This window comes from Arvicanthis niloticus, chromosome 8, assembly GCF_011762505.2.
Source record: "Arvicanthis niloticus isolate mArvNil1 chromosome 8, mArvNil1.pat.X, whole genome shotgun sequence".
Classification (NCBI taxonomy): Eukaryota; Metazoa; Chordata; class Mammalia; order Rodentia; family Muridae; genus Arvicanthis; species Arvicanthis niloticus.
Genome location: NC_047665.1, coordinates 60,435,556 through 60,458,770, shown reverse-complemented (window position 1 = coordinate 60,458,770; position 23,215 = coordinate 60,435,556). Strand labels below are relative to the sequence as shown.

Genomic DNA, 23,215 nt, shown 5'->3' with positions numbered 1-23,215 from the left:
CTCGAGTGGATAGCCAGCAACCCTCCTCCTAGCACTCCCTAGCACTGGGATTAAAGGCACATAGGCTCTTCCTTCTTTTAAATAGTTGCCAACATTTTAGGCTTATCACTGGGCAAATTACTTATTTTGTTTATGACTTACTATCCATATATGTACAATTGAGGTGTTGGGATAATTAAATGGCATACACATAGAGCAACTAGTTTAAAAGTTCGTATGTATAGTAAATGGAGAACCAGGGCTACTTGGTACCGTGGGAGAGGACATTGACAATGTGTCTGCTTCTTTTGAGCATCCAGCCCTGGATAGATAGCCTGTTGACCATTAGGTGTTTTTATTTCTTTCTGGAGTTTTCTTGCTTTTTTCCTCCTACTTTAACAGTGACAACCTGATTCCCCCTTTCTTAGGCATTTGTTATAGACTGAGGATTCTTCATATGGAGTATTAAAATTAGAAGTGCTATCGAATCCAAAACCTTGTTGCACTCACAGGATGGTACAAGTAGACAGTTCCACACCTGGTGTTATTGTGACAGATCACAGTCAAACCACTGACAATATTACTCGAAGGTGCTGGGTGTGGTGGTTCAAGCTTACAGTCAGTTCTGGGGAGGGACAACTAAGTGGATCCCTAGGGCTTACTGGCCAGTCAGCCTAGCCTACCTGGCAAGTACCCGGCCATCAGAGGCCTTGCTTCAAAAGATGAAAGGAAACAGTACCTGAAGAATTTTTAATAACACCTTTGGTATCATTTGGCATCTGCTTATGCATGCGTAAGATGGGTCTGTACACATGTACCCACCCTCTCCCAAACATACACACACACACACACACACACAGACACACACACACACACAGACACACACACACACACACAGACACACACACACACAGAGACACACATACACACACACACACACACTCTCAAAGGTATTTGGCTCACCTTCTACCTGTGTGGGGGAAGGTAGTGTATAACAAAGGAGTGTATAAATATGATGTTTACAGTTCTCAAGTAGTATCGGTTCTGCCCTCATAACCCTACAGGGCACTTCTGTAACAGTCAAGCATACCCATTTACCAAGGACTCTTGACTTTTCTTTGTTTTTCCTTCTGTTTTCTTTTGGTAGTTCTTTATTTTTTCCTTCTGCGATTATGTTTTGCCTTTAGGATCTAAGAAGAACACAGAAGTGACAGAATCTAATTGAATTAACTAATTTAAAATTTATTTGAAAAATGATCATGAATATCTGAAAAAACCCTGACAGATACTGAGTGACAAAGTAGAAGGGACTGAGCTTAACCTTGGCTGGTTTCTTTTGTTATAACCAGTTTCATCGACGAATTTACAAAGGAATTCCACTCCAGCTCCGAGGTGAAGTCTGGGCCCTGCTTCTTGAGATCCCTAAAATGAAAGAAGAAACAAGAGACCTTTATAGTGTGAGTAGCTAAACTGACTATGCCTTTGAAACTAAAATGCAAAGTAATTCCGGTTTTTAAGGTGATATGATATTCTCCTGTCACTTGACATTGTATTGAGATCATGTTCTACTGAGATTTTAACACTTACTGGTTTGTTTTGTTAGTGCCGGTCAACTCAGATTTTAAATAAAAGGATCGTCAGTATCAGCCAGTATCCTTAGACACTGATGGTGAGCCATAAGGAAAACTGGCTTACATGTGGTTGTTCTATTAGTAAGGAGATTTGGATCGAGTCAGAGTTTATGGGGAACACAGAAACAGAACCTCATTTTCCAGCACCTGCTTGTGTGCGGTTGTTCAGTAGGTCTGAATAAGGAAAAATCTGTTCCCAAGACAATTTGGTATCTCTGTTTTATTATTTATGAATTAAAAGGTTTGACCTTTAGCTGAGTGATAAATACTTTGATTAATTTGCATAATGATTAAATATACCTCCTCACTATTTCAGCCATACTCTTTCTAAACCTAAGTTTATATCAACCTTCGAAAAGAATAAGAACTTTACATTTAAAATTCTTAGAGTCATAGGCTTTAAGGTATGTTTCTTAGAAAAATGGATGGAATAGAATAGCATAAATAGAAATAGTAGAAATGAATAGAAAATAATTAGGATGAATTACAACAGAACAAATGTGGGGAGAAGAAAAATCAGTTTGAACCTAGCCAGTTATAAAAGCACTTCAGTGTGTTTCCATAGTTTAGTTTTCCATGGATGAGCTCAGATGAAAGCTTGCCAAATGCAAGATAGGCAGCCATTAGACCTTACCAGCTTTACGAGAATATAGGACTTCATACAGACAATGAGTTTGTGTTTCAGAGTATCAGAGTTTGGAATTATTTTAGACTACTAATGAGATATTTATTATTAGTGTCGAGGTTGTAGAGCCTATGTTCAAAGTGAGTATGTCTGAGAGAACACACGTACATACAGTTTAATTCCAGAATAGTGTGCCCCATGTTAGAAATACCTAGTTAGTGAAGGAGCATAGAAAATACCGAGAGTACAAAGTGCTTTTATCTGCATACTGTATTCATTGTCTGGGCTGCTAGAGCCAAGAGGTGTCATGTGGGGACTACAAGCCACAGCAGCCTTCTGTGTTGTCGCAGGGCATAGCTGTTCTCAAGGCTGCGGAGGAAGAAGACTCCTTCCTGGCCTTCTGCCAGCTTCTGCTGGCTACCCAGTTGTTAGTGTGCCTCGGCTTGTAGCTCTGTAGCTTCTTCTCTCCTTCCTTTGTCACTTGTCACGTGTGTGTCTGTGTGTCTTGCCTGAGAAAGATGCCAGCTGTTGGACTTCAGTTTTATTGTAATGAACCATCTGAGCTTAATGGTGTCTTCAAAGTCTGTTTCCAAATAAGGCCACATGCACTGGTTCTGAGTAGCTGTAAACTTTGGGGACACTCTTCAACCTAATACATTTTATTTGGAGTGCTTTTCCTATATAAAGTCATCCTGTGAGCAGTTAGTGTAAGACAGTAGTTTAGTAAACCCAGTAACAGCAAAACAAATGAGCGTCCGAGCTCCCAGGCTTGTTCCACAGTTCACTGCCTTCAAACACTACAGCTCCTGTCATGACATCATTTAATCATGTCTTCTTTTCCCAATCACTCTTTCCTCGTTCCTCTACAAAAGTGACTTACGTTTCTGCCTATACGTCTCTGTGAACTGGTTCTTTATTATTTAATCTGCCAAGGTGTTGTCTGATAGAGCCTGGCATGGTATGTGTGTACAGTCCTGTAATGGCACCTGAGGCTTGTGTATCTGGTCTTGGAGCAGACCTCTGTTTGGTGTTGAGCAGCACATAGATGCAATGTCCAGGAATGTTGCTGTCTGTGAGGAGATGTTCACTACTGGGTAGTGCCTGACATTCAGACTGCAAAACAAAGGCCTTGACTGAGTGGACAGGAGGAATAACAAAAAGAAATAGCTTTTGTTGTTCAGGAGAGTGGATGTTGCAGGGACAGAAGAGAAGGAGGGTTGGGTTTCAAGGCACTTTGGAACGCCTTTTCTGAATCCTTCTCTCTGGGTGGGATTGAGACATCATAGTATTGTGTTTTTAAAACATCTTCCCTGTTTGACCTTGAGGAGAGCTGACCTCTGTTGAATACTTTCATGGACATTGTCTGAATGGTCTACAGGAATTATCTTACTTCATTCTTGCCAGTATGGCACCAGGCAGGTTTTACTGTTTTCTGTACAATTATCATTTCCATGTAACAGACAAAGAATCTGAGCTTTGTAAGGTTGAGGTAAGTTTTCTCCCAGGGTGAGCAAAGAACAGGATTTAAAATCTAGTTAGCTCTGGCTCTGAGGCGGGGAGTCCCTTTTTTCATTTAATTATATCACATGTGTATCTGTCTATCTTATGTTTAGCAGCATACCTTAAAATTCGGAGTGTGTCCAGCATGGTCACAAGGTTTCCACAGCTGAGTTTTGAGAAAAAGCCCACAGAGACACTGCTGATGGTTCATCTCAGTGCCCTCTGCTCTGCTGCTGCCTTGGTTATAGGCTCATTAGGTCTCTTTCTCTTAGTGAAAGCATTCATTAGTGAATTACTGTGGATAGAGATATGTAAATATAGATCAGCCTGTCTCTGGTGGCTGAGTGTGCACACTCCCTTTGCATGTGTGTGCACATGTGTGGTAAGGTTATGGTCTGGTGGCTGAGTGTGCGCACTCCCTTTGCATGTGTGTGTGCACATGTGGTAGGGTTAGGGCTGTGTTTGTTTCACTCCATCTTGTGCATTAGATTGTAAACATTTGAAAACATGAATGATATTTCTGCCCTGTAAATTTTTATCTACTTATCTGGACCTTGCTTCTGTCGTAAGGTCTTTGTTGTGATTTTCATGTCTGAGAAAAGACAGTTTTATAGATATGTTTGGGTCTTCTTTTCTCTAGCTAAATATTATTTTAAGACATTTTTTGTCATGTCTTAAAACATTTTCTTCCTATGTTTTGATATCTCAGTTTTTACTAGGAGGCCTTTAGAATAAGCAAGGCCTCTGTACTTGACCGTTTCCTTAACAATAAAAGATATTTTAGAAAACAAATATATACAGATTACTGTTTGTATAGCTTCAAAACCCTCAAACATACTGTGGCTATTCATGTTTTCTTTGGGGTATTTTATACTACTGAGGAAAAAACTTGAGTCCTCTCATGTGTGTGTGTGTGTGTGTGTGTGTGTGTGTGTGTGTGTGTTATCCCACTGGGCTATACTCCCTAGCCCATTGTAGTATTTCACAAAGCTGTAGAAGGTGGCACCTCAAAACACACTGACAACACAACATGTATATACATACACGGCAGTCCCATGTTATTCTAGACATATATACATGGCTTTACTCTACTTTTTTCTTCTTAACTCAGGGGGTCAAAGTCATGTTTTATATTTATTTATTTATTTATTGGAGTTGATTTTAGTCACAATCTATATTTTCAGTATATGATAAATGAATCCATATGAACATGTTTCTCTGGATGGTTATTTATACTTAAGCATAGGTAACTAACTGTAAGTTGTAAATGTTAATCATCATTTTGGCTAAAGATGGGCAATGGAAACAGTCATGCTTTAGCGTCCTTCCCCCTGAAAGGGGGATTCCACCAGACTGACAGGAGAGTTTTGAAAGGCAAACCTTTAAGGAACAGAAAACCAGGATAAATAACACCCGCTTCCATTTGAAGTGCAGAGTGCAGACAGGCATGTAGTAAACACACAAACCTGAGTCCTGTGCTGGCGGCAGGAGATTGGAGAAGCATGGGTTATATATCTTATGCCTCCTCAGGACTTGGTAGCTGCCACCTGCATGCACCTCTGCAAGGAACAGTAAAGCTGGACACTGGTGGTTGGAAGTCTGTGGGAGAAACAGGCAGAGGCCCCATGTTTCCTCCCCACCCAGGACCAGGGCTGCAGGTCTCTTTCTGGGAGAAGGTGAAGCAGCAGCTGTCCTAGCTGTACAGGCAGGGGAGCATAAGACCAGACATTCCGAACAGTTAGTTTTCACCCAAGAACACTATCTATCAAATGCCTGTGGTCCCAACAAGAGCTGGGAGGAGATTGTCTAGGAAATGTGACAGTACAAGAAGGTCAACACTAGAGTCCCATGGCCACGCTTCAACTGGCCTGCTACATCCCCACTCTATGGTGACATCACTGTTGGGAAGCCCAGCAGGGCATGCAATTTTGTTTAATGTCTTACTTTCGAGTAAAAGCTGATAACAAAATATTAGTAGTCATTTGAGGAAGGGACTTAAATTGGAGATGAGTAAAAACAAATAGAAAAATACACTTGTAGAAAAAAGATTATAGAAGAAGAAAACCTAAAAGATTGTTAATATCTTCAGAGAAATGAAATCAATATTGCATCCATAAAACAAGTATAGGAAGCTATAAAAAGCAGCATTCTATAACAACAAAGAACTTAAGAATATAAAAATATATTAGGACTAAAAACTTAATTGAAAATAACAATTGAAGAAATTTTTCAGAAAATAAAATTTAAAAGCATAGATTATGAGTACTAATAGAGAAAAATCAAGAAAATGAGCTGATTGCTTTGGAGATCCCACACTGTAATAACCAAGCTCCAGAAGAGGAATGGAATCAGGGCAGGCGGGGAGGAAGGAATTGATAAAGGAATTACCAGTTATTAAAGACAGTTTTGTAGAGATAAGAAATGAGTTATAAGGTTGAAAGTGCCCAAGTCTAGATGAGAATAAACACAAATCAGAAGATGGGCAACTTCCAGACATGGAGAGTGCTCCCACCAGCTTCCAGACATGGAGAGTGCTCCCACCAGCTTCCAGACATGGAGAGTGCTCCCACCAGCTTCCAGACATGGAGAGTGCTCCCACCAGCTTCCAGACATGGAAAGTGCTCCCACCAGCTTCCAGACATGAAGAGTGCTCCCATCAACTCCAGCCATGGAGAGTGCTCCCACCAGCTTCCAGACATGGAGAGTACTCCCACCAGCTTCCAGACATGGAGAGTACTCCCACCAACTTTCAGACATGGAGAGTGCTCCCACCAACTTTCAGACATGGAGAGTGCTCCCGCCAACTTTTAGACATGGAGAGTGCTCCCACCAACTTCCAGAGAGGAAGAAACCTCACAGAGAGAATGAGAATTCCAGTGGCAGCACCGAGGCCAGGGCTGTAAAGCAGTGCCTGTGAGCAAGGATACTTTCATTCTAGAATTCTCAGCTTCAGTCATTTAAAGTGTAAGTCACCAGACAGTCAAGGAGTCCAAACCTTTACCTCTGTGTGCCATTTACAGCATCTGTTGGAGAATGCAGTCCTCCAGGGCCAGGCCATATACCAAGAAAGGGGAAATGTCAGACCCTGGAATCAGGGACCCGAGCTCAGAGCAGAGTGAAGGGAAGGTCAGCACATGGCAAAGGAAGCCCTAACGCCAGAGGGAGGAGCCCCGAGAACCAGCCACCCTGGCAGAAGCATGCCTGGCTGCTCTGGGAGAAAGTTGGCCACTAGGCCAGGCTTGGTGGTGCATGTTTTTTATTCCAGCATTTGGGAGACAGAGGCAGGCAGAGCTCTGTGAGTTCAAGTCCAGCCTTGTCTATGTAGTGAGTTCAAGGACAGCTAAGGCTCAATAAAACCAAGACATGAAGAAAAGAAATTGGCCAGTGTTTGCTAGGCTGTCCTGAGTTCTACAATGTACTTCAGACTTACTGTTGAGTTCCCTGTGAGGATGGAGAAAGTGAAGAAAACCACGCAGTCACTGACTTCAAGGAAAGAAAATAGCCAGAGAGAAAAGGAATTCCTCACAGAGTGTGTGGCTCACCATTGTAATCCTGAAGGCTCTGCAAGCTCCCGCCCTAAATCTCACCATTGATCCCACGAAGAGAAAGGGTGGGAAGGAGAGAGGAAGGGAGGGAGGGAGGGAGGGAGGGAGAGGGCTTTGAAAGGAAGAACGGGTTTTTGTATGTCTGTTTATATTGCTTAGTTAGATCTTTCTTTGCCTGCTAATATATAAATGAAAAAAGGTCTTAATGAGGATTATGTTATTACTTATTGTTGATGTCTAGCAATTGGTTTTCATAAACCTTTTTTTCTTTTTCTTCTTCAGAAATTAAAACACAGAGCACGGGGTTGTTCACCTGATATCAGACAGATAGACCTTGACGTGAACCGCACATTCAGGGACCACATCATGTTTAGAGACAGATATGGCGTTAAGTAAGTACCCCTTAATATTACAAGATGTGAATAACATGTGTAATGGTCTGTATTACAGTCTTCTAGGTAAACTGTGCTTTTCCAATGCCTTGTTTGGATTATAATCTATTTTTAGGTCCTGAAGGTTTTTGCAGATCATTTGAGTTTATGTTGACTGAAACTGGGGTCTAATTTCATTTAACATTTCAAAACAGTGACATAGTACATGCTATAAAATTGGTAAGGGGCCATTGTATGGACTTATTTTATACTAAGAAGTTTCTAAAATATTCCCCTTATCCCAGATGTGATTGTGTGTGTGATTGTGTGTGTGATTGTGTGTGTGATTGTGTGTGTGATTGTGTGTGTGATTGTGTGTGTGATTGTGTGTGTGATTGTGTGTGTGATTGTGTGTGTGATTGTGTGTGTGATTGTGTGTGTGTGTGTGTGTGTTTTGGGTAGTAGCATTCACCTCCTCCTACTAATCAGGATGAAGTGATGGTGTAGTCACCTCTTTTGCCTGCTGATCCCAAAAGTGCCATAAGGACCCCAAACAGTTGGGTGGTGGTGTCATTTCCATCAAGACCGAATGACTGCTGTGTCTCCCTATGGGTCATTCTGCTTTTTCATTTTTTCCTGCTTTGTTTTGTTTTGTTTTGTTTTGTTGTTTAAGACAAGGTCTCACTGTATAGCCCAGGGTGGCTTAGAACTTGTGGTCCTCCCGAGTGGTAGGAGTATAGACATGCACCAGCAGGCCCATTCTGCTAGAAGTAAGGTCTCTGAGTCAGTGAAGATTGAAGTGGCAAAAACCAGAAGGCAAACTGTAGCAGTGAGTTGTTAGGAGTGTGGTGAGGGGCAGGTCCCTGCTTCACCCCGCTGATCATCAGTCTAGGCAGAGGGTGCTCACTTCCTGGGAGGGCTTTCCAGGCTGCCTTTCTGTCCCCAGCTGCTGCTGTTAGAGTCTCCTGAAGCCGTCCATGGTCTGTTTCCCACCATGGTTTCAGAGTAAGACAGCCAAGTGAAAGAAGGCAATGGGCTTAAGAAGCTCCTCGAGGCCGTGGTGCTCGCTCTCCATATGAAGGTTTCCGTCTGAATGTGTGATAACAGCCTCAGATTTAAACTCTTGACCATTCTGGTTCAATTTGAGCTTAGGATGCCTTTTTAAAAAAAACAAAACAAAACAAAAAAACACAATAGTAATTTTACCTGGATTGTTTGTTTTTAGTCGACCTGGGTTTTGTTTTGTTTTTCTTTGTTTGTTTTAAGTTTTCTGAGACAAGGTCTCTCCTTCTCTGTGTAGCTTTGGCTGTCTTGCAACTCCTTTTGTAGACCAGGCTGGCCTCAAACACAGCCACCTGCCTGTGCCTCCTGAGTGCTGGGATTAAAGGAGTGTACCACCACTGCCTGGCTTGTCAACCTTGTTTTTTTAAGTTTATAATTTTAAAACTCAACTAAATTTAAAAAGAACTAAATTCTGCTTAATGTAAATTTTTATTTGTCTAGGCAACAGTCCTTATTCCACGTCCTTGCTGCTTATTCTATCTACAATACGGTAAGTCAGTCCACGGCCGCCTGCTTACTCTATCTAGAATACAGTAAGCTGGGCCCTGCCGGCCTCATCCTTGACTTTGATTCTAGGGAACTAGACATTCTTCCTGGCCCTCTACCTAACAAGGCACCTGGAGGCCCAGTTCTTCATGCCCGATGGCCTCCAGAGTGCCTGTTAGCGCTGGTGTTCCTATAGCTCCCGTGTTGATGCCAGGGCCTCAGAGCTGTTTGGAAGTAGAAAAACCTAGGTACCACCCCAGGATGCCAGTGAGCTTCACTTTTTCTCCCCACAGAGTGTTTTGTTTTATTACATTTTTTTTGCTCTTTGGTTTTCTTTTTTGAAGCATGTCTGGGTAGGAGCAGTGGCCTGGTGGCCTGGTGGCTCTGTTGGTCCTGACAGTTAATGTTCTAGTAATCTAGCTTGTCACCTGTTGGAGGTCTACAAGGAGTGGACTAAAACTGAACCTTATAGCTTCAGAAGCACAGGTGACAGGACACGAAAGCGGGAGTGGGGAGGATTTGCCAGCATCTGAGAACTAACTCAGTGGAGCAAGTATTGGCCGTCTTTCCATGCTGTATGGCAGTATCAAACACACAACATGTTTAAATGTAGCTTGGAGGTTTTCCCCACACCTGTTTACTCTTGAGCCCTGTTTTATTTTGTATATGGCCTGATGTTGTAGCTATTGCAACAGTTATCTCTAGAATTGTCCAGTAATGCATCTAAGCATTTTCTGGTATTTTATAGATGAACCATTCCCATGTCTGTGTTCATGGAACTGAATCTTAAAGCCCCCAGTCTGTTCTCATTGTTCTTAGGAAGTCGGCTACTGCCAAGGGATGAGCCAGATCACAGCCCTGCTCCTTATGTACATGAATGAGGAAGACGCCTTCTGGGCCCTGGTGAAGCTCTTCTCAGGCCCCAAGCATGCTCTGCACGGTAAGAAAGCCTTACATACCTGTAAGTAAGCAAGAGAACACACACTGTCCTGTAAGGTAAGTGTGGCAATGCTGACCCCTGGTCTCACTGTGTTAATCAGCAGTCACTCATAGTTTGGGGTTTTGAGAATTGCTAATTTTTTCTCTCAGTTTTCTTTATTAAGCTTTTCTATTCACATTGGATTTCTTTGTCTTTTCCCCTAAACTATTTCTGGCATTTTAAAATTCTTTTCTTCATTTACTCTCTGTCAAAAGAAATTAATTTAGGTTTGGAAGAAGTTAGGACAATCTATTTTAGGAAGAATGAAAGGTAAACTGCTGGATGCTTTGTTATATAACTTCCTTAAAGAATATTGATCAGGGAACGAAACTTAGGGATTTAAAGGAGCATAATAATTAAGTAGTTTTATATTTCAGGTGTGGTTTTCAGTCCTTCGAGTTGCACATTTCATTCCATTTAAGGAAAAGACTAATAACATGTTTAGAGCTCTTGATTATTTAGTACTTCACAAAACACATAATTTTTGTTTTCCAATTGGCAGGCTGAGTTAATGGCCCTTTCCTTATGTTTGCCAAGAGGATGCACTAAACTTTATTTCAGAGTTTGCACTCTGCAGCTTGTCACAGGGATGAGTGTGGGTTTTGCTCACATACTTAGCGCAGGGTGCTGAGTCTTCTTTCACACGCTGTCTGTATGGTAACAGCAGACTTACGACAGCCTGACTGGCTGAGGGTCTCCCTCAGTGGTGGAGCACCTGTCCAGCCTGTGCAAGGCCCTCAAGTCAGTGCACGGTGCTGGTTAAACAAGACAGTGTTAGTTACTCTAACAGTGAACCACTTACACCCACTCTGTGAGTGTATATGCTCAGTACAGTGGGGGACCTATCACAGGAATGCCCATTTAAATATTTCAAAATGAGGGTCCTCCATAGTTGTATTATACAGTAAATGCAACAGGCTAACCTGTAAGAAAGGCATGTGTTGCCATCTCCTGAGCTGCGGGTTTAAGAAGGACACCTTGACTAAAGCTCATCTTAGCCTTTATCTGGCCTTCTCGTGTGAGCGTCTCCTATTTCCATGATAGGGTCATTGGATGGTGATGTTTTCATCCGATTTCAGAGAACGGGATTTTCTTTGAAACCTTGCTGACGTGGCTTCACCAGTCACTGTCACCAGCCTACCTTTAAGCAGCGTTGACTGTACAGTCCTGTTGTTTGTCCTCACAGTGGGGTTTAGGCTCTCTGTGGATAACTTCATATTGATAGAGAACTCGTCCGTAGACCTGTGCAGTGTGACTGAAGTCTACCTCTGCTCTCTGTGTTTTCGGGTTGAAAGTGTAGCACTTGTGAATTTATGGAATCTATCTAGAAGTGGATAGAGAGTAATCTAAAATACTGAGGCCAGGGGGTCCCTACAAAGTGCAGATGTCAGGTAATTGTAGCATGGTTAAGCTGGTTCTTGCTGAAGTGCATTGACTTTTTTAAAAATCAGATTTTTCTTGAAATTTTTCTATCTCCCATTGCTATCAAATTGACCATGAAAGTGGCTCCAATGGAGAGATAAAGATTTTTAAATAAAATCATTTTACTGTAAGAACTTATTACTAAGTGAAGGACAGAATCTTTAGAGATTTTTACACACATCTTCAAAACTGAAAACAAGTTGTAGATGCAGTGTTTTGTTGACGTACTCCCTGGGTTCCTGACCTACACTGGAAGCCACCATTGTTTTTGTTTTGTTTTTTTTACTTCCATTAAATGACAAGTGTGAATTTTGTGTACTTTTATTAGCCAGTATCAAGTTTCACTTTACAGAACTGTATATGCATTTTGTTAAGGGTTTTTGTTAGAAAAAAATTTACTAATTAAGTGTATTAGGATATTTCATTACATTTTCTGGTATACTTAGAAAACCATTGGTTTTTAAGTCACATGTGGTGTGGAATAATTTATGAACTCTCAGATTAAACAAATATGCAAAACTAAATTAAAGCAAAATAGTCTTCATTAAATTGAAAAGACAGCTTAATTTTTATAAGCTCTTGTCAATAATGAATATCCAAGGAGAATGTGTATGACACGTTTCCCTGGTTTCTTAGAAAATCAAAAGATGTCTATTAAAATCCCCGAGATATGCTTAGAAACCAGTTTGAAAGTACTAATTGCCGAAACAAAGTCCACTGAATGTATGTTCTTGAAATGGATTATATAAATATCTGAAAAGGAACTTAAGAATAAAAATAGTTATAAATTCAGTGAGCTAAATACGCAAATTAGTACCAATTTACCATTTACGGTTAATTCCTAGAAACCCTCCAGATCACAGTGTGTTTTATGTAAGTTTTGGGATAACTTACAGTGCCTGCATGTGTTAGCTGATGGTAAGAGAAGCGCAGACTGGCTGTCAAGATGGAACAGCTTAGGAGATAGATGGGCAGCGCTGGAAACAGGCTGTTTGAGAAGTAGATTCTGTTTCTGTTGTTTTTTGCTGATACTGGTTTTTTTTTTTTTTTCTAATTTAGAAGTATGTTTTCCTCTAACAGTTTTACTAAGTGAAGATGGTAGTTAGCAAAGAAGTACTAACTAAAAGTCTTACTACCCAAAGTTCATACAAAATCATTTCCATGATGAGGAGACAAAGGCTGAGGTCGATATGGATGCTCTTCGTTTTCCTAGCTACAAATGCAGTGTGTTACCTTTTTAAGTTGGGGGTTTGTTGGTAATGTCTCTGAAGGGCTGTTTTTTTGTTTGTGTTCTAGGTTTTTTTGTCCAAGGCTTTCCTAAACTCTTGAGATTTCAAGAACATCATGAGAAAATTCTGAACAAATTTTTGTCCAAACTTAAGCAGCACTTGGTAGGTAGCTGCTCACACTGAGGGAAGGTGCAGTCAGTAAATCTCGCCTGGGTGCCCTGTTCCTGTTAGCTCACTGTATGCTTGTGAGCAGGCAGTTGCTGGAAGAACAGCAGATTTGTAGAATGTAGCAGTGATGGGCCACCACAGTCGCAATCACAGATTCAGAAGACTTCTGTGAAGCGGATAGGACTAGGAATAACATTTTCACAAGTGTGATTTCTCCATTGTTTTGAAGGTTTTAAGTTTGTACAAAAGCATTATAAGAATTACAAAACTGAGTCCTTGTGGAACAAGTGCATGCTTTACTATAAAATATGGTGCAATGAAGCAGTTAACTGTTAAAAAAAAAAAAAAAAAAAAAAACTAGTTCACTGTAAAAAGTTACAATCTTATTATGGTGACACAAGTTTTGTGATGATTCTTATAAGTTAAATTTGGGGATTAAATAAAAAAGCAGAGAAAAATTGAAAGTGTCTGTGTGAGAAGGCCCTGTGACCTTTGACTGTAGCCTCCAGTGGCCTTCCCTGTACTGTTGCTATTTTGTTTGCTACAACTCAAAAATTATGAGGTCTTTGTTTTTTTAGGATTCTCAAGAAATCTACACAAGTTTTTACACAATGAAATGGTTTTTTCAGTGTTTCCTTGACCGAGTAAGTACTGTCTGTAAACCTCAGCTATGAAAGCACCAGTGAGAGGAAGCCCTGACTCACACTGCCCTGCTTTGTCTCTCCTGCAGACTCCCTTCAGGCTGAACCTCAGAATATGGGACATCTATATCTTTGAAGGAGAGCGAGTTCTTACTGCCATGTCTTACACAATCTTGAAACTACACAAAAGTAAGGAGATATTTGGCTTAAAAGACTTTATAAAATCAAGGCTTATTTTAGTTCTGACTAGCTTGGGCTTCCTCTACCTCATGCTGTGGTTTTAGCATTTTTGAAACCTACTAGTCTTCAGATTTTTCTTGAGAGTCAGCAGGGAACTCCTGCTTCTCTCTCAGGACAAGGAGCTACATCAGAGAAGGCCTTGGGCTCCTCACTCCTGGTGCCTGTTCCGCCTTCACCCAAACACTAGCATGTTGGGTTTGGTGTCACTGAGAATATTCTTCTTGAGTGTTGGTTTCCACTGGAACCCTCATTCTTTTACCGGATCTGAGTCTCCTAGGTGAGTGGGCAGGGAAAATGTCCGTTACTGTTTATTTCTCTAACAGAAAGAACATCAGGTTCAAGCCCTCCATAGGACTTGAGTGTCATGACCTCTGGAGCAGCAGGGGCAGATGCATTTAGTCTCTCCCTGCATAAATGCAGGTTTTCTAAACAAAAACCAAAGACCTTTTAGTCGTGAGTTGGAGTAGTTCCCGGGCTCTGTGGGAACCTCAAAAGCCAGGAAACGTAAGCCTTGTGACTTTTCTTGTAGCTCTATAGAGGTGTGGCTCATAGGTAGCCGAGAACTTAATGTTGTGTGTCCTCCACACTTACTGTGTTCCCTACCCTCATATGTCATTCTTCAGTGGTTTGTTCAGCATTGGGAGTTGAGGGCATTGTCAAGTCTACACTTTGTGTTCTTGCTGTTCCTGGCCACACTCAGTGCTGTTCTTGAGACTGCCTGGTCCCTGACTTGGACACAGTAAGCACATTAGAGGCTCAGTAGCCGCACTTCCCCTGTGATGAGACGTCAGTGTCTATGACTTTCCAGGGAAGATGTCAGAAATGTGCTTATGGCTGGCACACAGGCTAACACACCAACACAAAGCATTGGCCACACAGTTCCTCCTCGAGTCCGGGTGTGTCGGTGCTGGGTGAAAGCCTCTTTCTCCTTCTCTTCTCCTTTCCCTTCTTCACATCACTACTCTTGATGTAGATTATAAATAGATCAAAATATACTAAAAAAAAAGTATATCTTAATTAGATAATAATTTAATGGTCCCTAAAAGCAAAAAAAGTGGGGTGTTGTGTCTTTATAGCTTTCATCTCCTTAAATTACTTCACTTAATATGACTCCATACCCCTTGGATTTTGAGCATAGCAATTACTTTACTTGCCAGTAAATCATTAAACTGTATAAGCTGTGAAAAAATTCCTGCCTGCTGTTCTGTCTGTTTCTTGTTTAAGAAGCAAAGTTCTTAGATGTTCGGTGGGTTTTCTGCATCACCAGATGAAGAAATAAGTGTTGAGGAGCAGGGGCCACAGAGGTTGCTACGGAGTTTCACTCAGTGACAGAATAAATTTTGGAGGTGTACTGTGTGGATTAGTGTGGATTAGTGAGCACAGTTAGTTATGTACAACATAGCTGAACGATACTAAAAGTAGATTTTAAGTGATTTCCTCACAAAAATAAGTATGCTTTGTGATAGATTTAATAGTCACGTTGAATAGCCATTCCACAGTGGGGAACCTGCACCAAAACACTGTGTGGTTTGCCATGAGGTTTTACACTACATTATTTTGTAGTTTGTTTTTTTAAAAAAAAAAACAAAAAACAAAAACACAAAAAAAAACAAAACAAAAACCCAAGTCTCTCTCTGGGTACTTAATAGCTGAACCTAGCCAAAGATTTTTTTTTTCTCTATGTCTTCCTGATTGCTTTAAAACTAGTATCACTGGAGATTCATCACACAGTCCTCAATGGGAAAATTGGAACCAGGTGTAAAAGCTCATGATTGAACTAAGCAAACAGTTATATCACTGTTATAGTAGCTGAGAAAGAACATTTACTTGCTTTTCAATAAAAGAGGGAAGGTGAGCCCAGACTGTAATTTGTGTTGTGAGTGGATGCCTGTGGACAGCCATGAACATGACACTTCTTGTAAGGTATCGGCAGTGCCATCTTAGTGGTTGTCTCCTTTCTCTTTTCTGACTGTAGTTTGATTTTTCCCTATTAAAACTAATTTTCTCAGTAGTAGTGATACAAATAAGGTTAATAGTTGGTTTTGAGGGAAAATTTCTAACACTTAAGTGTGGAGAGTAAAGAAGACTTGTCAGTCTGAGTTAGAGCTCCAGCCAGTAAATGAGATAAATAAATGTTTATTGACGGCCAGGCGCTCTCGCTGTAGGTAACTGTTAGTGCCGAGACATGGTTACTCTTAAACCAAAGAGAAAGTATTCGGCAATGTACGCCTTTCTTCTCCTAATAACATCAGCCTGGTTTTTCTAATGTCAAAATATTATCCTACTGAGTTTTAATGATGTTAACAATGTGAAATGTAAGGGGTGTGTGTGTGTGTGTGTGTGTGTGTGTGTGCTTTTTAATACCCTCTTTAAAAACATACTGTACTCAAAGTATATCTTCTTTCAGCCTTAATAGAACTGCTGACCGGCATTTGCCTTTTTCTCATCCTTTCTTAGAACATCTAATGAAGTTGTCTATGGAAGAACTTGTAGAATTTCTTCAGGAGACTCTCGCCAAGGATTTTTTCTTCGAGGATGATTTTGTGATAGAGCAACTTCAGGTTTCTATGGCAGAGCTAAAGCGGGCAAAGTTAGATCTCCCAGAACCTGGTAAGAATGCCCTGTACCTCTCATCAAACTCTAGATCCGAGGGCATGACTCTGCTAACCGTGACTCGGTTGTTGTTAAAACAAGCATTACACTTGTTGATAACATAATATCAATTAGTGTCTTACCAGCTACTAGAGGATTTGCTTTCTTTTTAAAGAACACTTGAAAATGTTATGCATTTGCATGATGTACTTGATCAGATCCATCTACCATTGTCACCTCCCTCCTTCCCTCCAGTGCCCACTCTGACCTCCTCCCCAGATTGGAGTCTTTCTAAAAAGTTATTACTTATCTCCCGGTGCATCAATGTTTATATGTTTATAGATGTTATAATATATATAAATTATATTAATATATTATATATATTAATGTTTATAGATGTGTAGGATCATCCTTGGGTGTGGGGGAGGGGACAACCTACCAGCAGCTGTATCCCCAAAGGATGGTGATTCTCTCTACTTCAGCCACCATCAGCTGCTGGTAACTCCTCTGCCAAGGGTGGGACCTTGGGGCCCTTCCTGCATCTATATTGGGATTTTGGCTACAAAAGTGTCTTCTATGACCAAAGCTAAGAGCAACACAGATCTGTGGTATAAAATTTAAAAGGTGATTGACAACATGATCATTTAGCAAAAATAAAAAACAAGAAAACCAAAACAATAGGTTTGCCCCTAGGGCTGATAACCTTGGTAGTCATAGGCTTTTGACCAGATTTATAGATCCAGGCGTGAAATCATCTGTGCAACAGGAATCACACCTAATCAGAAAGTGGTTGGCTACTCCTGTATCTGCCATGACACTGTTGTAACAGTAGTACATTTAGCCAGGCAGGCTAGGATTGTAGCCCACAGAGTTCAGTGCTGGGTGAGACCATGTTTGCCTTCTCTCCCCAGTAGCCTGCACAATGCCTTCTGGCATTAAATAAACTCTAAAAGAAAGATACTTTCTCGGTAAATCAAGGTTGATTCTTTGTGTCCTGGTACTGAAGTATCTTTAACAACAGGGTCTTACCATCTCGTTATGGTGGTCGCCCAAGAGGAATGCTAGCAGCCTGTACCCCTGTGGGTGGTTCTAGGGCTCTGCTGGCCAGTAATTCACAGGAAGATGGTTTGTGCCCGTCACAGAAATTTTTATCTGATAACCCACATCTTCTTTTCTTTCACATGTAAGCATGTTGATTAAATGTAGCTTTATTAAAACTGAAACTTAGAAATTTGATTGACAAACAATAACTAATTTGAAGAGGCAAATAACAAATACTTTATACTGATCATCTTGTTTTGGGAAACTGGGTACAATAGTGGAGAAGTAAAACCCTCATGTAAATGAGGAGAAGGGGCTTACATGTAAAGGCCCAGGCCCAGCAAAGGCATCACCAAAACCAAGTCCAGCCATTCCCAACTCTGTGCAGGCCTCTGTGTGGAGATAAGGAATGTGTATACAGCTCCACCTAGTAGGCTTCCTGCTGGGAACTTTGCTGTAGATTTAAGACCTGAAAAGAAAAGTTTTTTTTTGTTTGTTTGTTTGTTTGTTTGTTTGTTTGTTTTTACTTTGGGAGAACAGATAGGAGAGACAGGATGTACATAAGTTTTAGTTAGTGAATGTAAAAGGGACACTTACAGAGGTAGGTATGGGATCCATGGGGACATCACAGGGCCAGTGAGAGGTGAGAGGATAGATAAGGGAACCTAGAAAGGTTAGAGTAGCAGCCTTTTTTAAATTTTAAGTTCTGACTGCATACTACTTGACCAGAATATCATGTTCTGGAAGTTAATTCATTTTTGCCATTTTCTCTTTGACTGTTGCTCTAATAGATGGTGTGGAAAGGGGTCAGGAAAGGAGACGCTGTGGATGATAGATGAAAAGCAGAATCAGTTATTCATGCTAACTGGGTTTGGCATTTCCTGATCATGCGCCTCATTTGATGTTCTTGTAAGAAAGGAAGCAGAATTACATTCATGAAGAGTTGCTTCCCCTAAGGAAGACCGAGGGCTTTAATCAGCACAAGTCCTAGAGTCACTGGAATTGACAGGAACGTACCTCCTCACAGTGGCGATTGAGTTGAGCATGGGCCTTGGGAAACTGTGGCCTTTGCTGAGTGAGGTCGGCCTCCCTGTTCAGTGTAATGATGCCTATTTTCCACTAATTCTCCTCAGAGCAGGAAGTGCATTTACAGCAGCAGTTACTATACTTCCCCTATTGTCGCATTTGTTTCTAAATGACTCGCCTATATTGAGTTTAAGGCACTTCCGAATAAGAGATACACATAAAGAAGAAAAAACATAAAACTCACAAATGCATGGTGACGTAAAGTTTGAGACCTGGATAATAGATCATGATGATAACTGCTTACCACCTAATTAGCAACTAATGTTGTTCAGAATGCCACTATGTGTCCCATATGTGACCTATGCGGCACTTTCCCGTTTACTTCCCATAAAAGTAACTAGAGTTGTGCTCCTAATTTCATATGAGTGGCAGTGATAGTTTGTAGTATATTTTCACTAGGAAGGTGAGGAGAATATGTCTGGAAGATAAAAGGAGAGGGTGGGTGACTAGGAGAGGAAGCACTGGCTAGATCTTGCTCCTGTCACATTGGCAGTTATGGTAGAACGTGGTGAGATCACCCTGCATCTTTAGAACAATGATCTTTCCCTTAGTATTTTTTACTGTGGCAGTATTCGTTTTCAGAATGTTCCTGCACCATGGACTCCGTTGTTTTCCTTTCTGAGTTGTCATGATGACATGGAATACATGTGGTATGAAATAACATTGCATCAAAACGCTTCCGTGTCATACCCACCCTTTAAACTGCTTATGTGGGTGGGTGCTTTGCTGCATGTGTATCCCCACACCACTTGTGCTTAGAGGGTCCTGAGAGGACACTGGGTACTCTGAAGCTGAGTTACAGACAGTTGTGAGCTGCTACATGGGTGCTGGGAATCAGACATTGGTCTCTTGCAAGAGCACCCAGTGTTTACCTGCTGAGCCATATTTTCAGCCTCATAGCCATCCTTTTAAAAACATAATAATAATACTCCCACTGGCTCCTCACATACAATACTGAACTGTGTGTTTGCCAAGCGAATGGCAGACTCCTGCCAAGTCCATGTGCTGTGACATTTTCAGTTCTTGTGGTGTTCGGTAGAGAAGCTCATGTCTGTGTTGGTAGACATTCCTCGAGTTTTACGTCTGGTATCTACCTGTATTTGTGTCATCATCTGTGAGCCCGTCCGTTTGCCCTCTGGGTACTGTCTATAGGTATGGAGTCTCCTGGCAGTTAAGGAAGTCACTCGCATACTGTGTGTCCTAAATTCTTCCCACGAACGTTTTCCTTGTGGCTTATTTGTACTACACAAAAACTCAACCGATATGAAGATCTCCCCTCCTTTCAGTATTTCTTATAATTTTTGCTGGAGCTTTTAAAAGCTTAAATGTTTTTAGTAGGTAATTTGTCTGATTAAGTCTTACACAATGACTGGGCGTCTTACCTGCCTGTTCCTCTCACTGCACACTGTAACTGGGTCAGTTATCTCCACCCAACCTCTGAAGCTCTTCCAGTTTCTGTGCATTTCTAGCTATAGTAGAATTGTCAGCATTCCCTAATACCTAGTTATTTCAAATCTCCTGTTCTGTGCAGCTCCCAGAACCACATCGGCTACAGTAGGGTTGATGAAGTTCTGTGTTTTGGAGACTTTGTGAACATTTCTCTCATCAGCGTCAGTTAAACTGGGGCCACTGCCTCCTGTGCTGTCTCCTTCCTCACAACGCTGGGCAGGTGGTGAGGAAGGCCAGGTCTTCAAGAGAACACCCAAAGCCTTTAGGTGATGTAGAACAATATTCCCTAGCTTCTCATTCCCACTTCCACCTTCTCCCCTTCCAGCACTCTGGGGTGATGTCACAGTAAAGGTGTAGTCTCTCGTGAGCAGTTTTGCCCAGTTCATTGGCATTATCAGCTTATCCCTTTGGAATATATTTATTGATATTTGTTTTTCTGCTTTATTATGGTCTTTAAGGGCAATTTTTCTGCACGTGTTTTATTTAGATTTTTTAAATTAGTATTTCATTTATTAAAGTCCAGAACATAATACCTAGGGATTTTTTTGATTGTTTTTGTTTCATTAAAAAGTTAGCATACTATTTTTAGATCTAGTAATTTTAGATCTAGTAATTTTAACATTTTTCTAAAGAATTTAGTTAATATTTGGTTCTATTTACAAATAACTACAAATATTTTATTTTAGATTGTGTTTACACATTTATTGTATCCAACTTATCTTTAGCATATTTCACATTAGGAACAAATCTTGTGTAGTTGTGAAATAATTGATATCTTCTAGGCAGCAGCTCGGTGATGTGAAATAACTGATATCTTCTGGGCAGCAGCTTGGTGATGTGAAATAGCTGATATCTTCTGGGCAGCAGCTCGGTGATGTGAAATAACTGATATCTTCTGGGCAGCAGCTCGGTGATGTGAAATAACTGATATCTTCTGGGCAGCAGCTCAGTGATGGAGCACCTGCCCAGCACCCAAGGCTCCTTGCTCAAGCCCTAGCACTATGAAACAGAACAAGCCAATAAAATAACTCGGAGCCCTGTTCATCCCTAAGACTTCTAGATCTTTAATTTTCCTGAATGTACCAATGCTTTCTGTTTATGCATTTTAAAGTCAAAAGTTCAAATCAGTAACTATTTTACATACATTAAATTGCTACAAAAAAGGCCAACTATACAACCATAGCCAAATACTCTTAAATATTTTAAAAATATAAATAATAGAAAAATAGACTATTTAATTAAAAATGCAACATCTATCAGGTACTTGCTTCCTTTAAACTTCTCTGTGCTTACGTCTGGATCTTCAGGTGTTGCTAAGTGTGGGGCTGGGAGTATAGTGGACATCCATTCTGGGATTCTGGGGTTCCTAGCAGTGACCCTAGCTGAGCATCTTCCTGCTTTGCTTGCTTGCTTGCTGTCTCTGGGCTGGTGCCCTTTTGATGGTTTTACAGGAAGCCTAGACGCCAGCCCATTCCTCTTCTCTGTTTCGTACTTCTGGCCTTTCTATCTGAGGCAATCTGATAGAAATTTTTGTTATTTGTATTTATTACTTGGTAGAACCGTGAATGATTTTCATTGTCATTATATATCATTATTACTAATCCATAGATTATAGATGGAGAAACCTTGGGTTCAAAGTTAAATACTTGTCCAAGATCATTCAGCTGCTAAATGATAGGCAGTTTGTCTGATTCTAGGAGTGATTCCAGAGCAGAGCTATTTATTATTCACAAGTAGCTTCTGCTGCTGTGATGGGAGATTGCCTGAGCATGAGGAAAAGGCTCTTCGGCGTTAACCTGCCTCTGTATATACAGCTCTTCCACATTTAGTTCTTGGCTTCACCCGCCAGTCCTCTCTCTAAGTACATCTGACCTAAGCTGTTAGTTTACACAGTGACTTAGGCATTATTACCACTTAATGCCTTCTCGGCCTGCCCACAGGATCCCCACAACCTGAGAACTTGCTCACCTCTGTTTAGTGCCTGAACACTAGTGCAAAGGCTTCTGCACGCACCTGGCTAGTGCTTGAGCACGCACACTAGTGTGTGTCCTCAGGTGCAGGAACCACATCACAGCAGCATCATCGTCAGCGCTGATGGCGGGCTGGCACATAGCAGGCAGGCTTTTGCAGTTCTAGTCCTTTTTGAGATAGTAGAATCTGTATACAAAAGGTTAGCACAAAACGTACTTGGAGGTATTGAGCCATTCTTTATCATGTTTGTATGTGTCAGTCAGTTCCATTGTGTGCTGAAAACTGTGTTCTTGCCATCTGGAAGTAGTAGAAGTCTCACCAGAAGAACTCGGTGAAATTACATCTCTTACTGGGTTCAAACAGTTGCTAATGCCTCTGAGGCAGGTCACCTCCACCCTGTAGTAGAGTGTGGTGTCCACTGGGTGGTGACAGAGACCTGAGTAAGACCAGAAATGGACAGGCCTGAGGAGAGAGAAAAGGGGACCCTTTTACCTTCTTGGGAAGTTAGACTACTGTTGGCTTTTTGGAGCTTTTAAAAACAAAAATGCTAAACAAACAAAAACAAAAAAGAAATGAGCATTTTGGTTTTGTCCTAAATTGTATTAAGTTCCTTTCTTGTGTGTGGGGAGAGAAGATTAGGGCTTACATGACTGAACGTGGGTGGACAGCCACTAACACGATGTTCTCACACACAGCTCGGCTACTGCATGGCTGGAGCTCACCGGTGCTTTCAGGAAGAAGAAGGAAAAGTACATTTCTGATAGGAAGCTGAGCAGAAGCATCAGAGGTGCAAAACCACATTCCTCTGTTCACTGAGGACAGTCTCCATTTGAAAGCAGGGAGTGGGGGCAGTAAATGCTGACTGTAGAAATGCCCCACGTATTGACGGAATGCGTCTGTTTGTACATCAGTTGTGCTTCAGGCTTCTGAGCATAGTTGTTTGGGAGGAATAAGGATGTAGGGCATCAGTTAACCAAAGACCGTGTGTGTGTGTGTGTCTGTGTGTGTGTGTGTGTGTCTGTGTGTCTGTGTGTCTGTGTGTCTGTCTTGAGTCCTCACAGATTTACTTAAATCCACTTTTGTGATAGAAAATTCTTACTAGAACATAAAAACATAACTGGTAGTGACATTTGTTGCTCCAATGGGATACACACAGTATTTCCTTGGCCCAGTAAAAGTTGTGTTCTTAGTCTTCACT

General features: G+C 41.2%; 1 protein-coding gene across 2 annotated transcripts in view; it reads left to right on the top strand.

Annotated features, from left to right (window-relative positions):
- Usp6nl (USP6 N-terminal like) overlaps positions 1-23,215 on the top strand; it is a 128,071-nt gene that overhangs the window by 94,995 nt on the left and 9,861 nt on the right. For both annotated transcript variants that reach the window (XM_034510019.2, XM_076939451.1), the window contains 8 exons: positions 1,329-1,436; positions 7,563-7,672; positions 9,155-9,203; positions 10,019-10,139; positions 12,897-12,991; positions 13,576-13,641; positions 13,728-13,827; positions 16,336-16,488. In XM_034510019.2, coding sequence (XP_034365910.1) covers positions 1,329-1,436; positions 7,563-7,672; positions 9,155-9,203; positions 10,019-10,139; positions 12,897-12,991; positions 13,576-13,641; positions 13,728-13,827; positions 16,336-16,488 — 802 coding nt within the window. The remainder of the gene's footprint in view (positions 1-1,328; positions 1,437-7,562; positions 7,673-9,154; positions 9,204-10,018; positions 10,140-12,896; positions 12,992-13,575; positions 13,642-13,727; positions 13,828-16,335; positions 16,489-23,215) is intronic.